This window comes from Salvia miltiorrhiza, chromosome 8 (assembly GCF_028751815.1).
Source record: "Salvia miltiorrhiza cultivar Shanhuang (shh) chromosome 8, IMPLAD_Smil_shh, whole genome shotgun sequence".
Classification (NCBI taxonomy): Eukaryota; Viridiplantae; Streptophyta; class Magnoliopsida; order Lamiales; family Lamiaceae; genus Salvia; species Salvia miltiorrhiza.
The window spans coordinates 51,117,005-51,138,714 of record NC_080394.1 but is presented as its reverse complement, the minus strand read 5'-3'; the positions used below and the strand labels follow the sequence as shown (position 1 = coordinate 51,138,714).

Sequence of the window (21,710 nt, the reverse complement as noted above, 5' to 3'; positions counted from 1 at the left end):
TTTATGAAATCATGAAAATTATGTACATTTTATTATGCAAGACTGCAATTATTTTTATTACTCTTTTATTTCAAGTTTTTATTTTATTTTTTCACTATATTCTTGTTTTAAACTTGCATGAGTTTTTCATAATTTCTTTTTTTGTTATATTTATGATTTTTTTATTGTTATTAGTGTAGAGAGATACGGACCATAGTGCATTTAATTATTTTCATATGTTTTGTCGTATGTTTGGATTGCTTCAATAGATTATTTCGTATTGATTGTATATAAAAAATATGAAATTTAATGATATACAATTGAGTTTTACATGCGTTTTAATTTTAATATTTTTTTTAAAATCCAATTTGGTGTAGGAATTTATATTGGTTTATTTTAGAATTCTTTAATCTAATAGAAACCAAAAAAGATAAATTCATAGATCTGTAATTTATTTTTCATGTAAAAAAAAGTAGAATTGTACATATGATTTATATTTATTTAATCTAACAATAATTTTTTTTATAATATATATATTTTTAAACGCAATAACTTTATAAATTCAATACAATAATCTCACATTCTTACGAAAAATATAATTTTCACAACAACCAATCTGTATATAAACTAGGCATGTAAATAATTTTCATATAATATTTGAATCCCCTACATTATGAAGAATGTGTATTAAAAGATTTTTCAGAAAATTATGTGTATTAAAAGATTTTTCATAAAATTTAAGGATATTTTTATTTAAAATTTACCAACCTCCTTAAATTTTAGAGTCTGGATACCTCTTAATTTCAATGTCCGTCGTACATCGCACGAATGGGCGTATACTAGTAATTTTAGAGTTTGAATACCTCTTAATTTCAATGTCCGTCGTACATCGCACAAATAGGCGTATACTAGTATCAATGATCCTTCACAAAAAGGATACTTTTAATGTTTCACATATACCGTTTGAGCTAGTATCCTTAACTTTCTTCCTTATGTTATTCATTATGTGCAAATATAAAATATTACCAAAAAAAAATGTGTGAATCTGAGATGCCACCACTCTCTATCTCTCTTTGTGCAATGAAAAAGAATCTTCCATTAGATAGACACCCAATTTTCTCCAATTCTTGTTGTCTCATTCTTCCATTTGCCGAATTCCCTCCCACGCCAGACCTCACTCACCTCACCTCCCATAAAAATCCATTATTTTCCATCTATAAATCTCTCTCTCTTCTCTCTCTCTGACACTCTGCTCGAGTTTAGTGAGGTGAAACAATCAAATACCCCCCACCCTACTTTCATCTAAACCGTTATTACTTCGAAACACCCGCTTTCTTTTTCTTCCTGCTTCAACAGTCTCTCTCTTTGCGTGTGTGTGAATTATGGTTCTATGTGAATCTTTGGTCGGTGGGAATTCGTTTTTCTAGGTGGGTTTTTCTTCTCCGGTGAGATACTGGGTTTTTAGCTATTTCTTTGGTGGAAAAACGATAAAGTTTCCTTTTTTTCTTGATCAAAGTCATTTTCTAGAGTTTGTGGAGCTCTTTTGGTGTGTATCTCTTTTATGGAAGTTTGCTTTATTCGACTTTTGATGGAGGCCAAATGGGATTTCCCGTGTCTGTAATTAATTACATGATGAATCTCAAGTTTTTTTTTTTTTAATTTCGAGTTTTAGTGTAATTTTGCGTGTCCTTTTCATGCATTAAATTAAATGACTGCGAAAGAAACTTTCCTAGATTTTAGCTCACTAGCTTGGGACCTCGTCTTTCATTTTATGAATCTGATTTTTCTTTATCTGAAAACAAAATAAGTCTGTTAGTTTTGATTCTTCCTTTTACTATCTAGCATTTATCCTCATAAAGAAGATAGGGATCTTGCTTTTTTGTTACACTTTAGTTTCTTGTGTTTTTCTTTTTTCCTCTTTCAGTTGACCTGCTTCTTAATATGAACAACTTTCCGCCTAATAAAGTGATTAATTTCTTGTTCTTCAATGATTGACCATGTGTTTTTTCACTGAATTTAACCGAACTTGTTTGATCAGGTAGTTAGATTTAGGCCTAGTAGTGCACAGCTTGTTTTTTTTCAAGATGATGGATTTTCTTGAAATTGCAGCTTCTTGTTGATTGAATTAGTGAAGATGCTGGAGAAAATGGAGGAAAGATTTGATCCAGAAGCAGTGATAGAGGAATTCGAGACGTTGTCAAGGGATGCAGGGAGGGTTCAGAGGGAAACACTGCAGAAAATCTTGGATGAAAATGGTGGAACTGAGTATATGCAGAGATGTGGGCTTAATGGAAGGAGTGATCCTGATAGTTTCAAGGCCTGTGTTCCCATTGTCTCCCACAGTGACTTGGAGCCTTACATTCAGCGAATCGCAGACGGGAATAGCCCCTGCGCCCTCACCGGAAAACCAATAACCACCATTTCCTTGAGGTGGAGCCTCCACACACTGTGTGACAGTTAATTCTGTTGCTACTACTATGCTTGCGTTTTGAATTTCTTGATGTTGTTTTGTTGCAGTTCTGGTACAACTCAAGGGAAGCCTAAGTTTGTGCCTTTCAACGACGAATTGATGGAGAGCACGATGCAGATATACAAGACCTCATTCGCCTATAGGAATAGGTAAAATCGAATGCTCTACTAATCTGTACAATGATGCTTCTTGTTTTTATAATGCAAAGGTTGAGCTTGCCCTTGTCTAAATGTGGCTTTTGCTGTCCTTAGCCAATTATTTTCTTGAAGTCATGATTATTGTTATTGAAGATAGCTTGCTTAGTTGTTAGATCAATTATTTCATGTGAAATATGTTGTTGTTGTTGTGGTGTTCTTTGTGAGAAGTGTATGGAGATAATTACGGTAAAAGAAAATCTTGGAGTTAGGCTTAGGCAGTTGTTGTAACGGTGTGGAAAGATTCGGTTTTGTAGGGAGTATCCGATTGGGAATGGGAAGGCGTTGCAGTTCATCTATAGCAGCAAGCAGTTCAAGACGAAAGGCGGCCTAGCTGCTGGAACTGCCACAACCAACGTCTACCGCAATGCACAGTTCAAGAAAACGATGAGGGCAATGCAGACGCCGTGCTGCAGCCCCGATGAAGTCATCTTCGGACCAGATTTCCACCAGTCGTTGTACTGCCATCTTCTGTGCGGACTGATTTTCAGAGACGAGGTTCAGGTTGTCTCGTCCACGTTCGCCCACAGCATTGTCCACGCTTTCCGGACCTTCGAACAAGTCTGGGAAGAGCTCGTCACTGATATCCGTGAAGGGACCTTGAGCAGCCGGATTACAGTCCCATCAATCCGAGCAGCCATGGGAAAGCTGCTCGAGCCGAATCCTGAACTGGCAAATACCATATATAGCAAGATCTCGGGGCTAAGCAACTGGTATGGACTAATCCAAGAGCTGTTTCCGAGCACCAAGTACATATACGGGATCATGACCGGGTCCATGGAGCCGTATCTGAAAAAATTGAGGCATTATGCCGGTGAGCTACCTTTGTTAAGTGCAGATTACGGATCTTCCGAGGGATGGATAGGAGCCAACGTCAATCCCAAGCTCACCCCGGAGGTGGCCACATTTGCTGTGCTCCCTAATATTGGCTATTTCGAATTCATCCCTTTAAGAGAGGACCTGAACTGCCAAGGGCAAGAGGCGAAACCCGTGGAACTCACCGATGTCAAGATAGGCGAGGAGTATGAGATCTTAATCACCAATTTTGCAGGTGCACTCACACTTAACTAACTCACTCAAATTATTATGCTATTCAGTTCTTGAAAATGTGCTTCTCGCATCTTATCGTTGTACTATCTGTATGTTTGCTAACACTTAGCCACTAATCAAGCTCTTTGACCCTTCTTGATATTACATTTCAAGATTCAATAAAAATTTGGTATTTTTCTACCTCCAAAAACTGTCTTCAATGCTTGCCATGTGGTTGTTGGATAACGGGGCATCGTCTTAATCGTTTTTGCAGGTTTTGTTGCTTCCTCTACGCTGTCGTCTACCGTTTTTTAAATCATTGATCACAGTCTCTCATGAAATAAATTTGATTAGATATTAAGTGGTGTCACATGATAAAACCAGCTGGATGAGAGAGGCCTCAGAAAGAGTACTTTGTTTCATAAAATTGTCTCAAATTGCACATGCTTCTTGTCTAATACGAGGCATAAACGTCGAAAGCGTGTCAGTAATTCTTTTTTATCTGTCAACTACTTTAGCCATAATTGTGGGGACAAACAAATATACTTCTTTTTTAAGATTAAGCATTATGTTGACTATTTTAACTGTTTTGTTTCCACTCATTTTTCAAATAAAGACTGCTCTTTTGTCTTGCGTTTAGATTGAAATGTAGCATACCACGAGTTATTCATGGGATAAAGAATGTTCCATGTTAGGTGCCCTTCTGAATTAATGGAGAAAAAAGTTGTTATGTCGAATATATCTAGTCGTGGTCTGAACGCATCTCTGCCTCGATTTTGAGTTGGTTGAACCTATTTTCGTTCGATCTTTTTATGTCCGTTGCATTCGAGGGGATTGAATACTGATGACTGCTGTGCTGAGATGAAACTGGCTGTGGCTCGTTCTCACGCTCGATAAACTCGTGTTTGTTGCAGGATTGTACCGTTATAGGTTAGGCGACGTAGTGAAGGTGAAAGGTTTCCACAACTCGACTCCGGAGCTGCAGTTCATCTGCAGGAGGAATCTCCTGCTCACGATCAACATCGACAAGAACACCGAGAAGGATCTGCAGCTCGCGGTGGAAGCAGCGGCCCAGCTGCTGGCGGGGGAGAAGCTCGAGGTCGTGGATTTCACCAGCCGCGTGGACCTGTTGTCCGAGCCCGGCCACTACGTGGTCTTCTGGGAGATCAGCGGGGACCCCCAAGACGAGCTCCTCCAGGAGTGCTGCAACTGCCTCGACAGGTCCTTCGTGGACGCGGGGTACCTGAGCTCGCGCAAGGTCCGGGCCATCGGGCCGCTGGAGCTCCGGATCGTGAGGAAGGGGACCTTCCACAAGATACTGGACCACTACGTGGGGCTCGGGGCCGCCGTCAGCCAGTTCAAGACGCCGCGCTGCGTGGGCCCCACCAACAACACCGTGCTGCAGATCCTGTCTGTGAATGCTGTGAGGAGCTACTTCAGCACTGCATATTAGATTCTTGCAGGATTTTGATTTGTTTGGGAAAGAAAAAATTTGCTGTTTATTGTTCCTTTGTGTAGCATAAATTTTTATTGTTCTAGCCAAATGTACTAATTAATAAGAACACTTTTCAGTTCAACTGTATAAAATCAACAGTTGTAGTCAAGCCTCCTCTGCCTTAGAATTCACTTTAGTTTTGCTAAAAATAAATAAAGGAATTTACTTTAATTTAAGGTTTTTTACATTCCGAACTTTTATAATTTTTAATAAAATATCTCAATCTTTTATTTTCTTCTAAAAAATTCTAAATTTTTAGTGTTTTCATAAAATATCATGCTATACAAAATTTGGTGATCAAAAGATGACTCATTTTATCGGGGAAAAATTTATCAACTTGGTGATGTAAAATTCACAACTTAACTGTATTTAGTTTGAGAAGAGTCATCTTTCAGTCGCCGAATTATCTACAGTGGGACTTTTCATGGAAAATGCTGAACATTTCAGAATTTTTAAGAGAAAATGAAAATTCGAAATATTTTATAACAAAATACTAAAAATTAGAGACATAAAACACTATTAATTCTTAATTTAATTATGTTAATGTGGCTAGATAAATGTGAAAAGCCCACTCCAAAACTTTTGGCCCAATCCAACTTATATCTTATTTAGAGCATCAACAACCCTTGCACCCACTCCAGCAATGGTATTGCACTCACTTGAGTGCAATGGATTTTATTTTATTTTTGATATAGTTTTATTATAGTTTTCATTTTAAATTTACAATAATTGATAAATTAAAATTTCATTGAATTCAAATTCAAATCCTACATTGATTGAATTAAAGTTGCAATACAAGAAATTAAAATCCTAAATTACTTAAATTAAAACAAACATAAAATAAAAAATCCTAAAAATCTAGCGGATGTTGTTTCGTTGCTTGATCTCCGCCACCTTGCACATGTGAAACGCCAATTCGTCCGGATTCATTTGAGAGGTGTCCCGGCTCATCAACATGCTATCGGCGAGGTCACGTTGAACTTGGGAGAACGTTTCCATTGCAGTCACCATATTCGCCATGTACCCGAGAGCTTTTTGGTTATCCTCCGACGTCTCTTCGGCCTTTTTCTTGCCTTTCCGTTTGTCTCTCTTGGCCGCCTTTTGCCCTTGGGGCCGGGTGGAGATACTCGCGTCGCTAGAAGTCGTTGTGGGAAGACCGTAGGAGTCCTTTGATCGTTTGTCCGAATGGACATCGGAGTGGACATCCTCGCCGAGACTTGCAAATTTCTTGGACTCGCGCAAGATCTTCCATGCATGCGGATACCGGAACGGAACACGGTACTCGGCTAGCCACATTGCCTCTGCTTGCTCCACGATTTGACCATCACTCATGCCTGATTTCCATTGATCGTGACATTTTTTGTACATGGCCTCAAACCTCTTCGAATCCTTCGCCACCCGTTGAAAGTGAGATTTGATTTGCGTGACGTCGCGTGAAATAGATCATCGGGGCTTTTCAGTGTTGTATTGGGTGCAGAGGGAGCCCCAAAACTTCGCCCCTTTTTGGTCGACACCCACCACAGAGTCGTGGGTGTGCTTGAGATGCAAACGGCAAATTAGCACCGTTTCTGGCGGATAATAGTTGCTACGTTTGGTGGCCGCCGGCATAGAAGCAATCTCCTCCACGTCGGGCTCGGGGTCGGCAACGGCGGCAAAGCGGGGGTTCAAATTGGTGGCCGCCGCTTGAAAGGCATTCGATTCTTGCGTGAACGGCGAGAATCCTTGCCTGGAAGCATTTGATTCGCCGGGGGATGGATTTTGAGGGTGTTCACGCCAATAGTTGCTCCAATCGTTTTCTATTGCTATTTGTTGAAATAATGTAAGTAGAAGATGAAGAAGAAAATGAGGAGAATGATGAATGTTTTTGTTATTTGTTGATATATATATAGGTGCTAAGAATTAAAAAAAAACAAAACAAAACAAAAGGCAACGGATAGAAAAAAACGGTAAAAAAAAACGGCTACTGCCGATTTATTTAAATTGCAATTTTTTTTCCAATTTTCCTTTTTTTTCTTTTTTTTTTTTGGTTTGAAAAGGGGCGCGTGTAAACACGCCCCCTCCTTCGCTCCCGTTCGCTGCTGGTACGTTCCATCGCCCCACCCCCATTGCACCCGGGTGCAGCAATGCCGACGGGTGCAATAGGCCGGGTTCGATCTGGCCTTCGCACCCCGCGTTGTTGATGCTCTTATGTAATTCAATTATACATTACTTGACTTAGTTAGAATCTTCTGTCCCAAAATTCACAGTTTATCAGATTGCCTCACTCTTAATTTCTCTATTTTATAAGTATTTTTTATAAAAATAATAAATACTAGTATTATATCATAACTTTGAATGAATTAATCCAAATAATTCATTACTAATTCAAATAATAATTATGAATGGGTTGAATGATCACCCTAATTAATTATCTTAAAAGTATACTCTTAATGGGAGTATTAAAACACAATAAATTAAAATTAAAGAAGAAATAATTAAAAAATATAAGAAATTAAGAGTGCGATACGATGGTGTATAATAAATTATGAGACAGATGATTCCATCCGCGAACCGGGCACTATAAACACGTGGAATTGTACTCACAAAATAAAACACGAAGTTGGAAACAAGTTGCTATCGAACAAATTAAATGGATCTATTAATTGTGGACCAAAATGATGCAGTTGATCTAACAAGCTTTTTTTTATGTCGCCACAACATTATATTTATATATCCAGTTTGATTAACGTCGAAACTAATGTCATCCCATTTCAAAACAAACTATATATTATCACAAAAATAATACTACTATTATTACAATTTAAGTTCAAATCTTGTGGTTGCTTCATAGGCGGCATGAGGCATCACATTTTCATCACCAATCATACTCACATGTTTTATGACAAAACTCCAAAAACAATATTAAACGCATCTGATCTGTCACTTGCTCTTGTCCCACAATTTTTTATTAAATGCAATGGTTTTATTTAGACTCATATAATTTTGTAGGCAGCTCAAAAAAATTTCAAACTATAGTGAAAAAAGAGAGAGATGAATAGAAATAAAGAGGAAGAAGACGATGAGAAATGGTTGAAGATTTGGGATTGTGGGAGCCCTTTATATGATGCATATGAATTGGTTGCAGTGAGCCATGTTGTCGAGAGGAACTGCATGATTCTGCCTTATCTCAGTGGATCGAGAAACGATGACGTGGCGGATTCGTGCTCGTCGGAGAAGGCGGTCGAGACGACGTCGGAGAGGCCGTCGGTGATGGGTTTCTTCTGCAGGAACGTGTGGAAGAGGAAGAGAGATGGAGAGAGAGATCACAAGGTTAAGAGGCACAAAATTAGTGGGATTTCTAAGATTTTTGCATGGAGAAAATAGCACCATCCTTATGATTTTTTTTTAAATTTTTTATTATTTATTTTGATTGATGAATCGTGTTTGCAAGAACATGGATTATTTGATGCTATTGGTTCTTGAAAATTGATGTTTTTGATTCATCGAGAGTTTGGATAATTTCGTTTGGAGTTATCTCTCTCTCTAATCATATGCTTAGCCAAAGTGAAGGTGCGCAATGCTAATCTAGTTGTCATTAGCCACTAATTGCATAATTAATTATTAGTGTAGTGGTGACGATTTAGTTAAGTGGGATTGCTCCTATCATCTTAGTCCACGTCGGCTATTTTTTTATGTATTAGTATCTTATTGCGTATTTTTAATTAGTCATATTCTCTCGATAAAAATAAAATACGGAGTACTTGTATAAGAAAAGGCTCCACTTAATTTTCAAATGAAAGAAAAAAAATTAATGTGAAATTTAAAACAAAATGATTGTGATATTTCCAATAATAGCCAATAATAGTGATTTGAAGCACATATTGCACAATCTAGGACTCTAGGTGCGCCATTTTATAGTGGGTTTTAAAGTGGAGGGCCCTTCTTGAAATGGATTATTAGTGATGTCAATTGGGTCGGTTCACTCGATTTTAAAATATTTTGACCTTAATTCTAATGCACTTGATATTGGGCTAGCTTATCGGACTCATAAGTTTATGATTTTTTTACACATAATTTTTTATTGATAATTATATTTTTATAAGAAAAAATAGGCCCTTTTTTTAATCAAGACACTTCGCCTCGTTTTAGATATAAAAATTAGTGTTATTTCAACATAAATTTACATAATACCCTATATGTAATTTCATTACCGATGACATCAATAACTATTTTTATTTGATTTTATGTTATAAATGTTTGTTATTAATTATTGAAAAAAACATAATTCAAAAAAAATATTGGAGAAAACCAAACCACATTCCACAAACATCAAAATCTTATTATGGAACTAAAAAAAATAAAGAATAAAGTTTGAAAAGCAAATATTAAGAAAAAGTTTGGTGAATTAGGCCAACCCACTCGATTTTTAAGGCAATCTTATTGAGCGATTATTTTCGGTTCGGATAATTTAGGATGAATTTTTTTCGAACTAAAATTTTCCGGTGCTAAGTGCTAACCTTCTTTTTTTCTATTCGGGTTGATCCGTCGGTTTCCAGCTTTATTGACATCGCTATCGACAATATTTGAATTCAGTGCAATGGACAATATTTTGTGATTAATAATAATAATAATAATATCATGGTAATCTTAAATAGTCTTAATTTGTAGTATAAGGTATTCGAATATATGAATTCTCAAAGATCGTCACTGTTTCAAGTAAGCTCGTATTTGTTCATCTTAATTTTTCTGGAATATTTCAATTGAGGATAATTCAAATTTTAGTGGTTTACTGGGGCATTGGGCCCAAAAGGCCTATTTAGGGTTAAAAGTGTATGGACTATAAAATATTAGCCCAATATAATTGAAAGATTTGGTCCTGCATATATATACATACACACACTAGCATTTATGTTCCGTGTAATGCACCGAAAATATTTGTATATTCTATATTTATATAAAATTGAGATCAATTTGATTATCATATTTATAAATATAATAAAAATATTAATTTTAACTAATATATTTGAGTTGAATATTGAAAAAATAAAAAAAAATAATAAAAACTCACAATAATAAAATATTTACATATATCAAATTAAAGCTCTTATTGTGATCATTAATTTGATGCGCATATTAAATATTTTATAATTAATCAAATTTCATAATTTTAAAAAGAAATAAAACAAAAAAAAATAAGAAGATAAACTAAAAGAAAATAAAAAGAAAAAAAATATAGTTTAAAAATAATCTTTAATTTTATTATAACTACAAAATTGCCACTCAATTTAGAAGTTGATTTGAAATTGATTTCCAATTGAAAGTTGCATTTTTAGTATATTATAAATTATAGATCATTATAGATTGTAGATGTATATATATTATTTTCATATATGGGTAATTATAAATCCCAACTGAAATCTGCAAATGGTTTAAGATTAAGATCCTAATAATATATAATTAATTAATAAACATTAGTATAAATTAAAAAAATAATTTTGGTTCAACACAAAAAGTTGGAAAATGTTTGTTGTTGTTGCTGACTCCATATTTGTTCATCTCCATATTAAAAAAGTTAATCTCACTAGATTCTTGGTGTTTATTGTTATAATGCCTGAAATTTGAAAATATTGACAAATTCTTTTAAAAAAGAGAAAAATTTTGAGATAGTCAAAATGAATCATGGAAATCAATTTATGGCCACTTTTTGAAAAAACTTAAATTCTGGCCATATTTTATAAATTCGGACGTTTTTACCCTTAATGAGGCAGATCGGGTAGGATCAGACACGCGTGTCGCGTGTCGGGTCTGGTTAGGCACTTATGGCACTATTAGTGCCGTAAGTGCCAAGATTTTACTTTGTTTTATTTTGAATTTTCGTTGGCACTTATGGCACTAATAGTGCCATAAGTGCCAACGATTAGTGCCATAAGTGCCAACGAAAATTCAAAATAAAACAAAGTAAACGAAAATTCAAAATAAAACTAAGTAAAATGGTCATTTGGGCACTTATGGCACCAATAGTGCCATACGTGCAGCACAAATACAGAAACAACAACATCATTTAAACCCTAAATGGATAATCTAAACCCTAAATAAAACATCTAAACCCTAAATGGATAATCTAAACCCCAAATGGATAATCTAAACCCTAAATGGAATATCTAAACCCTAGGGGGCTTATGCCACTATTAGTGCCATAAGTGCTATATGTGCAGCACAAATACAGATCAGATCAAATCTGCCGATGGCTGAAATCAAAGGAAGTGACGGCTACTGTTGCAGCGTAGACCAGATCTGCTGATGGAGGAGGCGGCGCAACGATGATCTGAAGTCGGAGGAGACAGCGTAACGTCCGTCGTGATGACGATTTGGAGCCCGGATCCTCCGCCACCGTGTTTAGACCGAGGACGAAGGGTAGGAAGAGGGAGATGGCCACCACCTGACCAGTCCCTCCTCCACGCCGCCGATTTCAGAGGGCCGGATCTCCTCCTCCGCCGCCTCATCCTCCGCTCTGACGACTTCTGCCCAAGCCGCGAGATCTACGTGCTCGACGCCGCTGCCGCGCAGTCACTAGAAAGAGAGAGAGCTTCGGTGACTTCTGCTCGGCGCCGCTGCCGCGCAGCCGCTGGAGAGAGAGAGGGAGATGAGAAAGAGAGAGGAGAGAGAGAGAAGGGTAGAATAGTCATGACATACAAAAAATGGTTAAAATTTATCTTTTTTCAAATGGTGGACAAAATTTGATGTTGTGTGTTGAATAGGGTCATTCGGTCGTATTGTTTCTTTAAAAAATATACAAATCGCTTAGCACCACATTTTATAATCTTTTAGAATTATGAGATCGTCACAACATCTAAAACATAGTAATTCTCCACTAGCAAGGCTTGTAGAAGGCAAGGCGTGATTGGGACACAATTATTTTTGCTGGGTCAAGTCAACTGTTTTGATAATGGAATTAACTTATATTTTAAATAATCACTTATTAAATTCGTCCAATTATACTTTTCATAATTAATAATTTCCCACGAACCATTTGGAAGTCTATCTTAAAAAACATTTTCTAAGGCATAACCAAACTGTTTGGCATCCATGTCTTCTTCATCACAATAATTATATTGATGCACACCATTTGACTTGGACTTTTTCAAATTAAATTGCATTTATAAACTAGATCATACAACAAATCCCTTGATTCTTGTCATTATTTAATTAATTATGTAGGTTGATGGAATAGCTACAAGTCGTGTATGCTTTCGTTAGTACATATAAATACGATAGAATATCTTTCAAGTAAATAAATAAACACGAGATAAAATACTATAGTTGTATTACAAAATAGATTCCGTCTCAAAAAAAAAAATACAAAATAGATTAATTCGCTTTAGAAATAGACAAATTCATTTGAAAATCTCTTGCGAATTTCTACGCAAAACCCTTAGGGCCCGTCTGTTTGACACGGATTCTGGCCTGGGAAAGTAATCTGATTCCAAAATATTAAATTCATGTGTTTGATTAAATTTTTATTAGTCAAGGAAAGAAATAAGAATCCTGAAAACAAGGAAAGTAGTGCAACTTTCCAGGATTCTTATTCCCTAGCTTTTCTTAGGTATTGTTTTTCCTCATTCTCAGGATTCTTATTTATTTGTACTATTTTATAAAATATAAATCATAATTTTTATTTAGTAGGTATTTAATGTTTTGTATTATTATTATTATTATTATTATTATTATTATTAACAAATCTTGATTAAATTTTAGAGCTATGAATCACACTTTATTATTATTATTATTATTATTATTATTATTATTATTATTATTATTATTATTATTATTATTATTATTATTATTATTATTATTATTATGTAAGAAAATTTGAATTTAATTTTAGAATTATAAATCATATATAATTTACCTTAATAATGTTCTTTGTTGTTACTAAAAAAATTAATTAGATAAATTTATTATAAAGATTAAATTACAATTTAATTCTTATATATATAATGATAGATTGTATTTATTTAATGATACAAATCCAGAATCCTAACAATTATTTTTGGTATTTCCAAACATTGGAGAATGAATCTATTAGGATTCATTTTCCACGGAATCATTTTTCTGGAAATAACAATCTCAATTCACATTACTTTCTTGATAAACAAACATGCCCTTAGTGGTATATTTTTAATAGCTTAAATTTATGTCAGCCGATCCAGGTTAATACGCTACAACTAAATAAAAAATCTGCCATGGAATGTAAATTTGATCAACATGCAAATTTGATAAAAAATTCCCAACACAAGATTATGCGACGACGTGCGACTTCATTAATAGTATGTTTTTATATATATTTTTGAAAAAATCGATATTAATATTACATGTAAATGCGACACCGTACAATATTGTCAAATATTGATATACATATATACGTATTTGTATCTAGGGTTAGGTTATACTGGGATTGTTATTCTTCGTGAGCTGTAAGATTAATGAATAAATTAGTATATAATGATGAATAAGGTAGTATATAGCATTAATTGAATAGCGATATTAAAAAAATTAGTAAAATTTTCGCTACATCCAGGACTCAAACCCAGTTTTTCCCCTCCAGATAAATATCAGTCATAAGATATATTAAATCAACACCTACAAATCAATCTAAGATCTCACCATATATGAGGGATGTAATTGGATCATTCCCTATATATGGTTAAGTTATAGCGAGAATGCTATTTTTTTAGAAATGAGAGTAATGAATAAGTTAGTATATGATACTTAAATAAGACAACTTATAATGTCGAATAACGCGATATTCATTTGATTAATAAAATTTTCACTCCCTACAAGATTCAAATTCATGTAAAATTTCGTCCACTCTGAGCAATATCAATCAAAAATATTTAAAATCTAACATTTCAGATTCATTCTTATTTTTCATCACATTTGTTCATTTCCTTATATTAAGCAAATCAAACTTGTTCTCATTGAGATGGTGGATAACATCAAGTTAGGGCATATGGCTAACACGATTTCGGTTTTATTGGTGCTTAGACGTTTGGATTTTCCCGCGAACCCCAGATCAATCCCAATGACTATTTTGGTCTCCTGGTTGTTTCACCCTATTCCCTGGATTAAAGTGAATATTGACGGTGCTATTAGGGATGGGAATATGCATACGAGAGGGGTTTTCCGTAACGTGCTCAATAAGGTTCTTGGCTGCTTCCATTTCTTGGTGGGGTGGGCTGGCCGTTTGAAGCGGAACTCTTTGCTCTCTTCATTGCTCTTGAGCGTGCCATTGTTGGAGGGTGGAATAAGCTCTGGATAGAATCAGACTCGATGTATATGGTTAACATTTTCAATGCTCGCTCTCTTTTAATGCCTTGGCGGTTTAAAGGGCGTTGGTAACATATTTTGGATAGCATGGTGGACTTGGAGATTTATTGTACACATGTTTATAGGGAAGAAAATCGGATAGCGAATTTTCTTGCTTCGTCGTATGATGATATTGGTTTCTGGACTGAAGCTATTCCCGAGATCGTTTCTCTGGTGTTGGAGGATGTTTTTACACCATCGTTCGTGAGGGTGATTCATTGATTGGGTGGTTGTTTATGATGCTTTGCTTCGAACTTTTGCTCGTTTGGTATGGTTTGGAACTTCGGACTGGCTGGGGTGATCTGTTTGTGGTGGTTGATCCACGTGGGCTGGCGGCTTGGGAGCTGTTGTTGTTTGGTGCGTGTGGGTAGGAAGTTTGGGAGCGGAAAGGTGAGGTTTTGGCTGGGACTTTCTTCGAACATTTGGCAGCTCTCTTCGCCATTTGATTTTTTGTGTTGCTTTCTTTTGCTGCTTTCTTGCTTTCTTTTTACGTTCATGGGGCTTAGTCTCACGGCGGGGTGATGGTCAGGTCAGAGCTCTACTTGTGTTTCTTCTCTCATGCGCCGGAATTTTTCTTTTTGTGCTTCTTAGACGGACGCTCTTTTTCCTTTCCGGAAAGATTTTAATGAGGTCCAGCCCTCGGCTTTCTTCTTTGTGTTTTGGTTGGCTTCTTGCTTTTTTTTCTCAATAAGATTTTATTTCAGTCAGTTGTTCATTTCCTTATATATATGGAGAAATTAATTTTTTTCTAAAAAATTAGGGACGTTGAACATGTCAATAGTTTTTTATGAACATAGCAATAATTTTATTGAACGTTTGGGGATCGAATCTTGGAGTGCGAAATTTTAAACAAATACATTTTTTCAACAAATACGTCTGTTCATAAAAAATTACTGACATGTTCATCACAATTATTCACATGTTCATCAAAATCTGGACACGAGATTTATTCTTAATTCTGGACCGTTTGATGGATCATGATCAATGGATGAGATTGTTTCTCACTTCTTTAAATATTTGGTTTTCTCAATAGAACTTTTCCCTATATATATATATATATAGGGTCAAGTTAAACAAAGAATGACCCTATGTATAGAGAATAGAGATTAAATCTCATCCCTTAAAACTGCTTAATCGTGCGGCCCAAATCAAATCCGCTTGCAAATTTTAATTAGCATAACTAGTGTTCAAAAATATATTTTAATAGGTTAATAGCCAAAAAATACACGAAGTTTGTTCGAATTTGCAAATTGCACATGACCTTCAAAAATGGCATCAGAATACATGACCTTTTGATTTTATCGTAAATTGCACATGCGTTGACCAACGCATTAATCGGTGTTGACGTGGCTCCCGGAATTTGTCGACGTGGATGCTCCGGCTTTCAAATAAAATGACGTCATTTTGTAGTTATATTCTAACACTCAAAACGACGTCGTTATGAGTGAGTCTAATTATTAAAAAAAAGAAAAAAAAAAGAGAGGGCATCTCCGGTGCCTCCCTTATCACTCCCAGCCGCCGCACCTTGCACACCATCGTCGGACGCCGACCTCCGCCATGCTCGTCTTGATCAATTGTGTTTCCATTACTCATATGGTGATGATGCAGGCCATGATGATTTTGATCTTTCAAGGCATGCATCATCCCCGTTTCCCCTCCATGAATTCCGTCCATTCTCATTGAAATTTTAGAACATTAAGGAACTTCACTTCCATTGCAGCCCAGATCCGCCGCGCTGCACAGCGCGGCCTCGTCTCCAGTCTTCGTCTTCCACCACCACGCTACGACACAAACACCACACCACGCTACGCCACGACCGCCTCACAACACAACGACGCGACACAAACACTACACCACGCCATGAACTTCTAAGTAGCAAAGAGCCGACAATCCCCAAATTTGCAAAACCCCCAAATCCCCAAATCCCCCACAATCGTCGATTTTTTCTGGTGTTTCAAAAATGTTCGAGATAGAGGGGAAGAAATCCCTAGATCTGAAGCCACAATCCTTCTCCGCCTCCAACCTTCCAGAATCAGAGTCAAGCTAGATGAAATCGAAGGAGTGGTGAGGGAAAATGGGAAAGCGGCGCCGCCGCTTGAGATACAGAGGAAGACAAAGACGAAGGCGGGCTGAGGGAGCTGGAGCGGCTTCTCCCCATGCGCGCGGAGTTCATCGTCACCGGCGAGGCCTCTGACAAGTGCCACCAGGATAAGCGAAAGACGCCCGGCGAAGCCTTCGGTCTGATGGAGAATAGGAGAATCAATTAGGGTTTTGATTTTGTCAACTTCTCTCTCTCTCATATGCCACATGTAACAAAAAAATTACAATGTTTTTAATCTTTATGCCACGCGTATTGCCACGTCGTTTCCGGTCAACTTTAATTACAGCCGGAATTCTCGCCGTGTGCAATTTACGATAAAATCAAAAGGTCATGTATTCTGAGGCCAGTTTTTGAAGGTCATGTGCAATTTGCAAATTCGGGCAAACTTCATGTATTTTTCGGCTATTAACCCTATTTTAATTAGAATTAGGGTATTTGAGTAACTTTACAAACTAGTAAAAATGGCATGTCCGAAATTTACTCCCATTTCAATCCTATCATCTCCCACATTTAGGTATTCACCAAACAAATCAATTCAGATCTCCTCTCCCCCTACCGCTACAGCCGCCACCACTGCACCTCATTTCTTCCTCCACCCTAACCATCGGAGATCCAGCAAGATCGTCGACGTCATCACGATTTTCACCATCCAAAACCTCATCTCCCTCTCTATTTCAACGGCGAGCGGTGAGAGTCGCCGCCACCTCCTTCTCCTTCGGTCTAGCAGTAGAGACCATCAACTATCATCGTCGCCGCGACGAACCACCATCATCACCACCACATCTGATTCTCCCTGAGTCGCCCTCTCTTCTTCCCCTGAATAGACCAAACGACCCAGATCTTGAAGCATTGCCGCTGTTCCAGACGTCTTGCCTGACTACTCGCTGAAGCCCCCAACCAGCCACACCATCGTCGCCTCCTTCTTTGAGTCTAATCTGCCGAACCGCCGCCCTCAATCCCTGACTCCCTCGATTCTTCACCATCAACTCAAGCCCTGAAATTTTAGATCTGAAATTTGAGAATTTTGGGAGAATCCTTTTGGTGTGCATTTTTTCGTCTGGGGAATTTTGCTGATTATAGTTGTTGTGTTCTTTTTTTAAATGTGTATGTTCAAATAGTTGTGATTTCTATTTGAAATGTACTAATGTTGTTATCAAATGGAGTTTCATTTCATAGGTGTTGTTGTGTTCTTTAAGCTAGTTAGTCTGTTCAAATATTTGTAAGGTCTGTTCATAAACATTATGTTCTGTTCATTTATAAACTGTTTTATGTTCATTTATGTTCTTGGTGAATCGCTTTTATTTTCGTTTCTGCTATGAAATCTGATTTTTTTTTTCATTTTTTTTAATATAAAACATTTTGAACACGGTTTAAATAATTACGAACACCTAAAAAAACTTGAATTTATCTTACTAACATAAAATAGTTAACATAAAGCATTTTGAACAAGCGTACAAAAATTACGAACACCTTAGTAATATATTTGAAGTTGTCAATGGCGTATAATTTTCTGAAGTTTTAAGAGACTAGCGTGAAAAAAATTTGGATCAAAATATTTCGAACAAGCATTAAAAAATTATGAACACCTGAGTAATAAATTTGAAGTTGTCAATGGTGTATAATTTTCTTAAGTTTTAAGAGATTAGCGTGAGATTAGCGTGAAAGATGTCAGACGTGGTTGCACCGATAGAAAAACTTAAAAGATATGGGATGAATAAAATCTTTCCAAAATAATAGGATAATTAAATATTTGTAAATCTTAATTACCGGCTGCATAGAATTGCTCAATTACATATGTAGCCTTTTCGGCTATAATTATGGAAAATAATTAAAAGAAAATCGGACCCTTGGATTGGCAGATTTGGATGCTCCAGATTAATTCTCTACTCTCTATATATTTATCATTCTCTGTTTAACCTTTCTCTCTCTCTCTCTATATATATATATAAGAGTGTTTTTATTCTAGCCCTCCCCTATATATATATATATATATATATATATATATATATATATATGGGTGGGCTACCATCAAAACACTTTTAAGTGTATAAAATAGGAACAAATCTTATCCATTAGATCATAGTGAATTAATGGCCCAGATCAAATTATATCTAGATCCGAAATTAATTATAACTGTTTCCCTTGCAATTCATACGTTTTTCTTATTACGAATTGAAAGTACTTTTGTTACGAATTACATTCTATGCACGAATCTGAAATTCTTTTGTTACGAATTATGTTCTGATTAGGCAAATTTCAAGTCACAATATGAACATGATTTGTTCCTATTTTATACATTTGAAAGTGTTCTTATTTTAGCCCATTCCTATATATATATATTCGATCCGAAGGTGAATTTAAGATTAAATTCATAATATATAATTTCAATCAGAGTTTGAAATTTTGGATGATAGGACTTTTATCTGGGGTTCGGTTAGAGATGTCATCAAATGCAATGAGATGAGGTATAGTGTAATGATGTAAGAAATTAAAGAAAACAAATGCATTTAATTGGTCGCCCATGAATTCTGTGGATATGATGATGATGAATAATGATATTCTAAATTAAATTATTCTTGAATACTAATCTTAAACGAAACTCATTTTATGAATACAAATAAAAATGTCAATCTTAAAATATATCAAGTATGTTTGATAAAATAATAACTGGCCCCATGACATGAATTTGTCCAATTTAAATCTTTTCCCCTAAAGAAAAATTATTTTACGAAAGCAAGTACAGTTATCATTTAAGAACATCACTCTTTTTGCCAGAAATACCCACATTTAATACACTTCAATAAATACGACTTGTCATTTCTTGAATATTTCATATGCTCATTGATTATTCTGATTTACTTGAAGCTTACAGCTCATTTCGTTTACCCAATTACATTCTTAACCTGACGATTTTTTTTAAAAAAAAATACTTTTTTATAAAGGTTTATTTTTGTGGGGGGGGGGGGGGGGGGGGGGCAGAAAGACATTTTATATTAAGAATTAGTTCTCTATAAATTATTAAATATTGATTTTACGAATAGATTTTAAAGTTTGATATAATAGTTATTGAATCATTAATTTAATCTGATTTTGTTTTGAAATATGATTCTAGCCAAATTTATTATTATGTGGTTAGACTACTCCCAACCGTGACTTTTGGGGAGTGTCATGCGCATAAGACAAAAGAAAGTGGAAATAAAAAAAATTACAAAATCATGGTAAAGCCATGACCTGGCTGCCCTGCCGCCCCAAGTCACCATCTCCACTTTTTTTCTTTCTCATGCTACATGTCACATTATAATTGGTGGATTAAATATTTTGATAAATAAAATTTTATAATATATTTTTATATAAAAAATATATTAAAATTATATTAAAATTTTTCTTATTTTTAGCTCTATAAATAGAGCCCAATTTTTCTTCCTTTGTGATTGAGTTAAATATCAATTATAATATATGATAATGTTTAATTATAATATAATTATAATTTTTTTAAAAAATATTTATTTTATTTATTAAATATAATAAATAAATATTTAATTTTAATTTATATTTTATTTTAGATATTAAGATAATTTAAAAATAAAGTGAAAATAAAAAATATGTAGGCTGGGTTGGTGTCACCATTAGGAGTAAAAATTATGTTAGGTTGTGGGTTGTGTAGATGGATGAGAGAGAAATGAATATTTTATTAAAAAGTGGAGTAAGGTTGGATTGAGTGAGTGTCACGACTGTGGGTAGTCTTAGTGGCGGATCTAAAAATGAATACAACTCATTTTTGGTCCTAAGTTAATAGGCTTAATGGCTTGTTAGTTGTTATGATAAATAGTTATTTTATTTTTTATTGATTCAATAATAGGTACATTGATACATAAAAAGAGTAACCTCTACGTTCACAATATTATTTTAACTAGAGAACTGGCTCAAACTCAACATTGAAATTAACTAAGAGAAAGAAATGAGACAAAAATGATACAAATTTAATACACTAATGTAACAAATTATTACAAAACGTTAAGCAATCAGCGTGGATGCTACAAACTCATAAAATGAGGACAAGTTCTTCTATCAAATTATTGAAAAGTAGGAAATGACTTTCCTAATAGCTTCGACAATGAAGTATATTAAAACAATGTGTTGTGTTTTCTCTTTCATCTTATTTCTTTATACATAATCTTTCTCATGTGGTGATCTTGGCAGAAACAACGTTAATTATCAGCTAACTATGCGTGAGTAATTATTAAGTTTGATCGGAATCATAATTAATAGCATAATTAAATTAAATTAATAGTTCAATAATTACCACGTCAAACTTTAAAGTTTGTATGCAATATTAAAATTTGATGAAAGTTCAACAATTTATATAGTCAATTAATCATGAAATGTTTGTAATATAATCTCTTTAAACTAATTAGGAAAATCAACAGTTCAACATAATCGTAAACGCCAATGAGGCATTTCTTTAGTGACAAAGTTGAGGCACCCAAAGACTCTCCTTTGTGAGAGGTCTTGGGTTCAATTCCGCCTACGTGTGATGATGTTTTTCCACTTTAGGTGGTATTCTATTCCCGCCTGAATACGGTGTTGTATTATTTGGTGTTGAGGTCCCACACGCAGGGCGTTTCTCGCCTACGTACGGTGATGTTTACCCACCGTTTGGGTGATGGTGAGGTCACGTATGCGTGCTTGTTGCATAAATGATTATATTTGTTGCTTATTGCCTTAAGCAATATCAGTAGATAAAAGGCAGCTTATGAGAACTATTGAAGAGAAGGGGTCTTGGTGCAAATTAGTTTACACGAGAGGGTTTAGTTGCAAAGTTGTAACAGTTGGAGGATCTAATCTCGTTCATTCATTTCTCTCTATGGCTGAGATTAAATCTCAGGCGTTAGTTATAACAGAAGCAACTGAATTTAATCTTCTTCTTCGTTGAGTTTTGAGAGAGTTGCAGAGAGGGTTTTGTAATCTGTGAGCTCGAGTGTTTCAAAGTTAGTCAACTCTTGAGCGTGAGAGCTTGTAATCAAAGTCTGGTTTCTGATCAATAAACATTCTTCTCCTTTGGCCCATGGATGTAGATCCGAAAGGATCGAACCATGT

The 21,710-nt window shown here is 35.3% G+C and overlaps 2 protein-coding genes across 4 annotated transcripts; both read left to right on the top strand.

Annotated features, from left to right (window-relative positions):
- The first annotated feature begins 1,028 nt into the window (after positions 1-1,028).
- Positions 1,029-5,276, top strand: LOC130998915 (jasmonoyl--L-amino acid synthetase JAR6). Of its 3 annotated transcripts, none has more exons than XM_057924351.1 (5): positions 1,029-1,424; positions 2,089-2,409; positions 2,497-2,598; positions 2,901-3,694; positions 4,587-5,276. In XM_057924351.1, exons 2-5 carry the CDS (start codon positions 2,114-2,116, stop codon positions 5,123-5,125), a joined length of 1,731 nt encoding a protein of 576 aa, XP_057780334.1. In that variant the 5' UTR covers positions 1,029-1,424; positions 2,089-2,113; the 3' UTR covers positions 5,126-5,276. The 3 variants fall into 3 exon arrangements, with proteins under 3 accessions (XP_057780334.1, XP_057780335.1, XP_057780333.1); XM_057924352.1 differs by having other exon boundaries at positions 1,252-1,406; XM_057924350.1 differs by lacking the exon at positions 1,029-1,424 and adding an exon at positions 1,512-2,017.
- A 2,921-nt stretch (positions 5,277-8,197) lies between these two features.
- On the top strand, positions 8,198-8,530 carry LOC130998632 (uncharacterized). The gene has a single exon (XM_057924045.1). It carries the CDS (start codon positions 8,198-8,200, stop codon positions 8,528-8,530), a length of 333 nt encoding a protein of 110 aa, XP_057780028.1.
- The last annotated feature ends 13,180 nt before the right edge of the window (positions 8,531-21,710 follow it).

Excerpts from the sequence above, each read along its gene's own strand:
- LOC130998632 (XM_057924045.1), top strand. The coding sequence starts at position 8,198 with ATGAATAGAAATAAAGAGGAAGAAGACGATGAGAAATGGTTGAAGATT.
- LOC130998915 (XM_057924350.1), top strand. The coding sequence starts at position 1,977 with ATGTGTTTTTTCACTGAATTTAACCGAACTTGTTTGATCAG. Across the intron at positions 2,018-2,088 it reads AACCGAACTTGTTTGATCAG|CTTCTTGTTGATTGAATTAG; the intron begins GTAGTTAGATTT and ends TTGAAATTGCAG. Across the intron at positions 2,599-2,900 it reads TCATTCGCCTATAGGAATAG|GGAGTATCCGATTGGGAATG; the intron begins GTAAAATCGAAT and ends TCGGTTTTGTAG.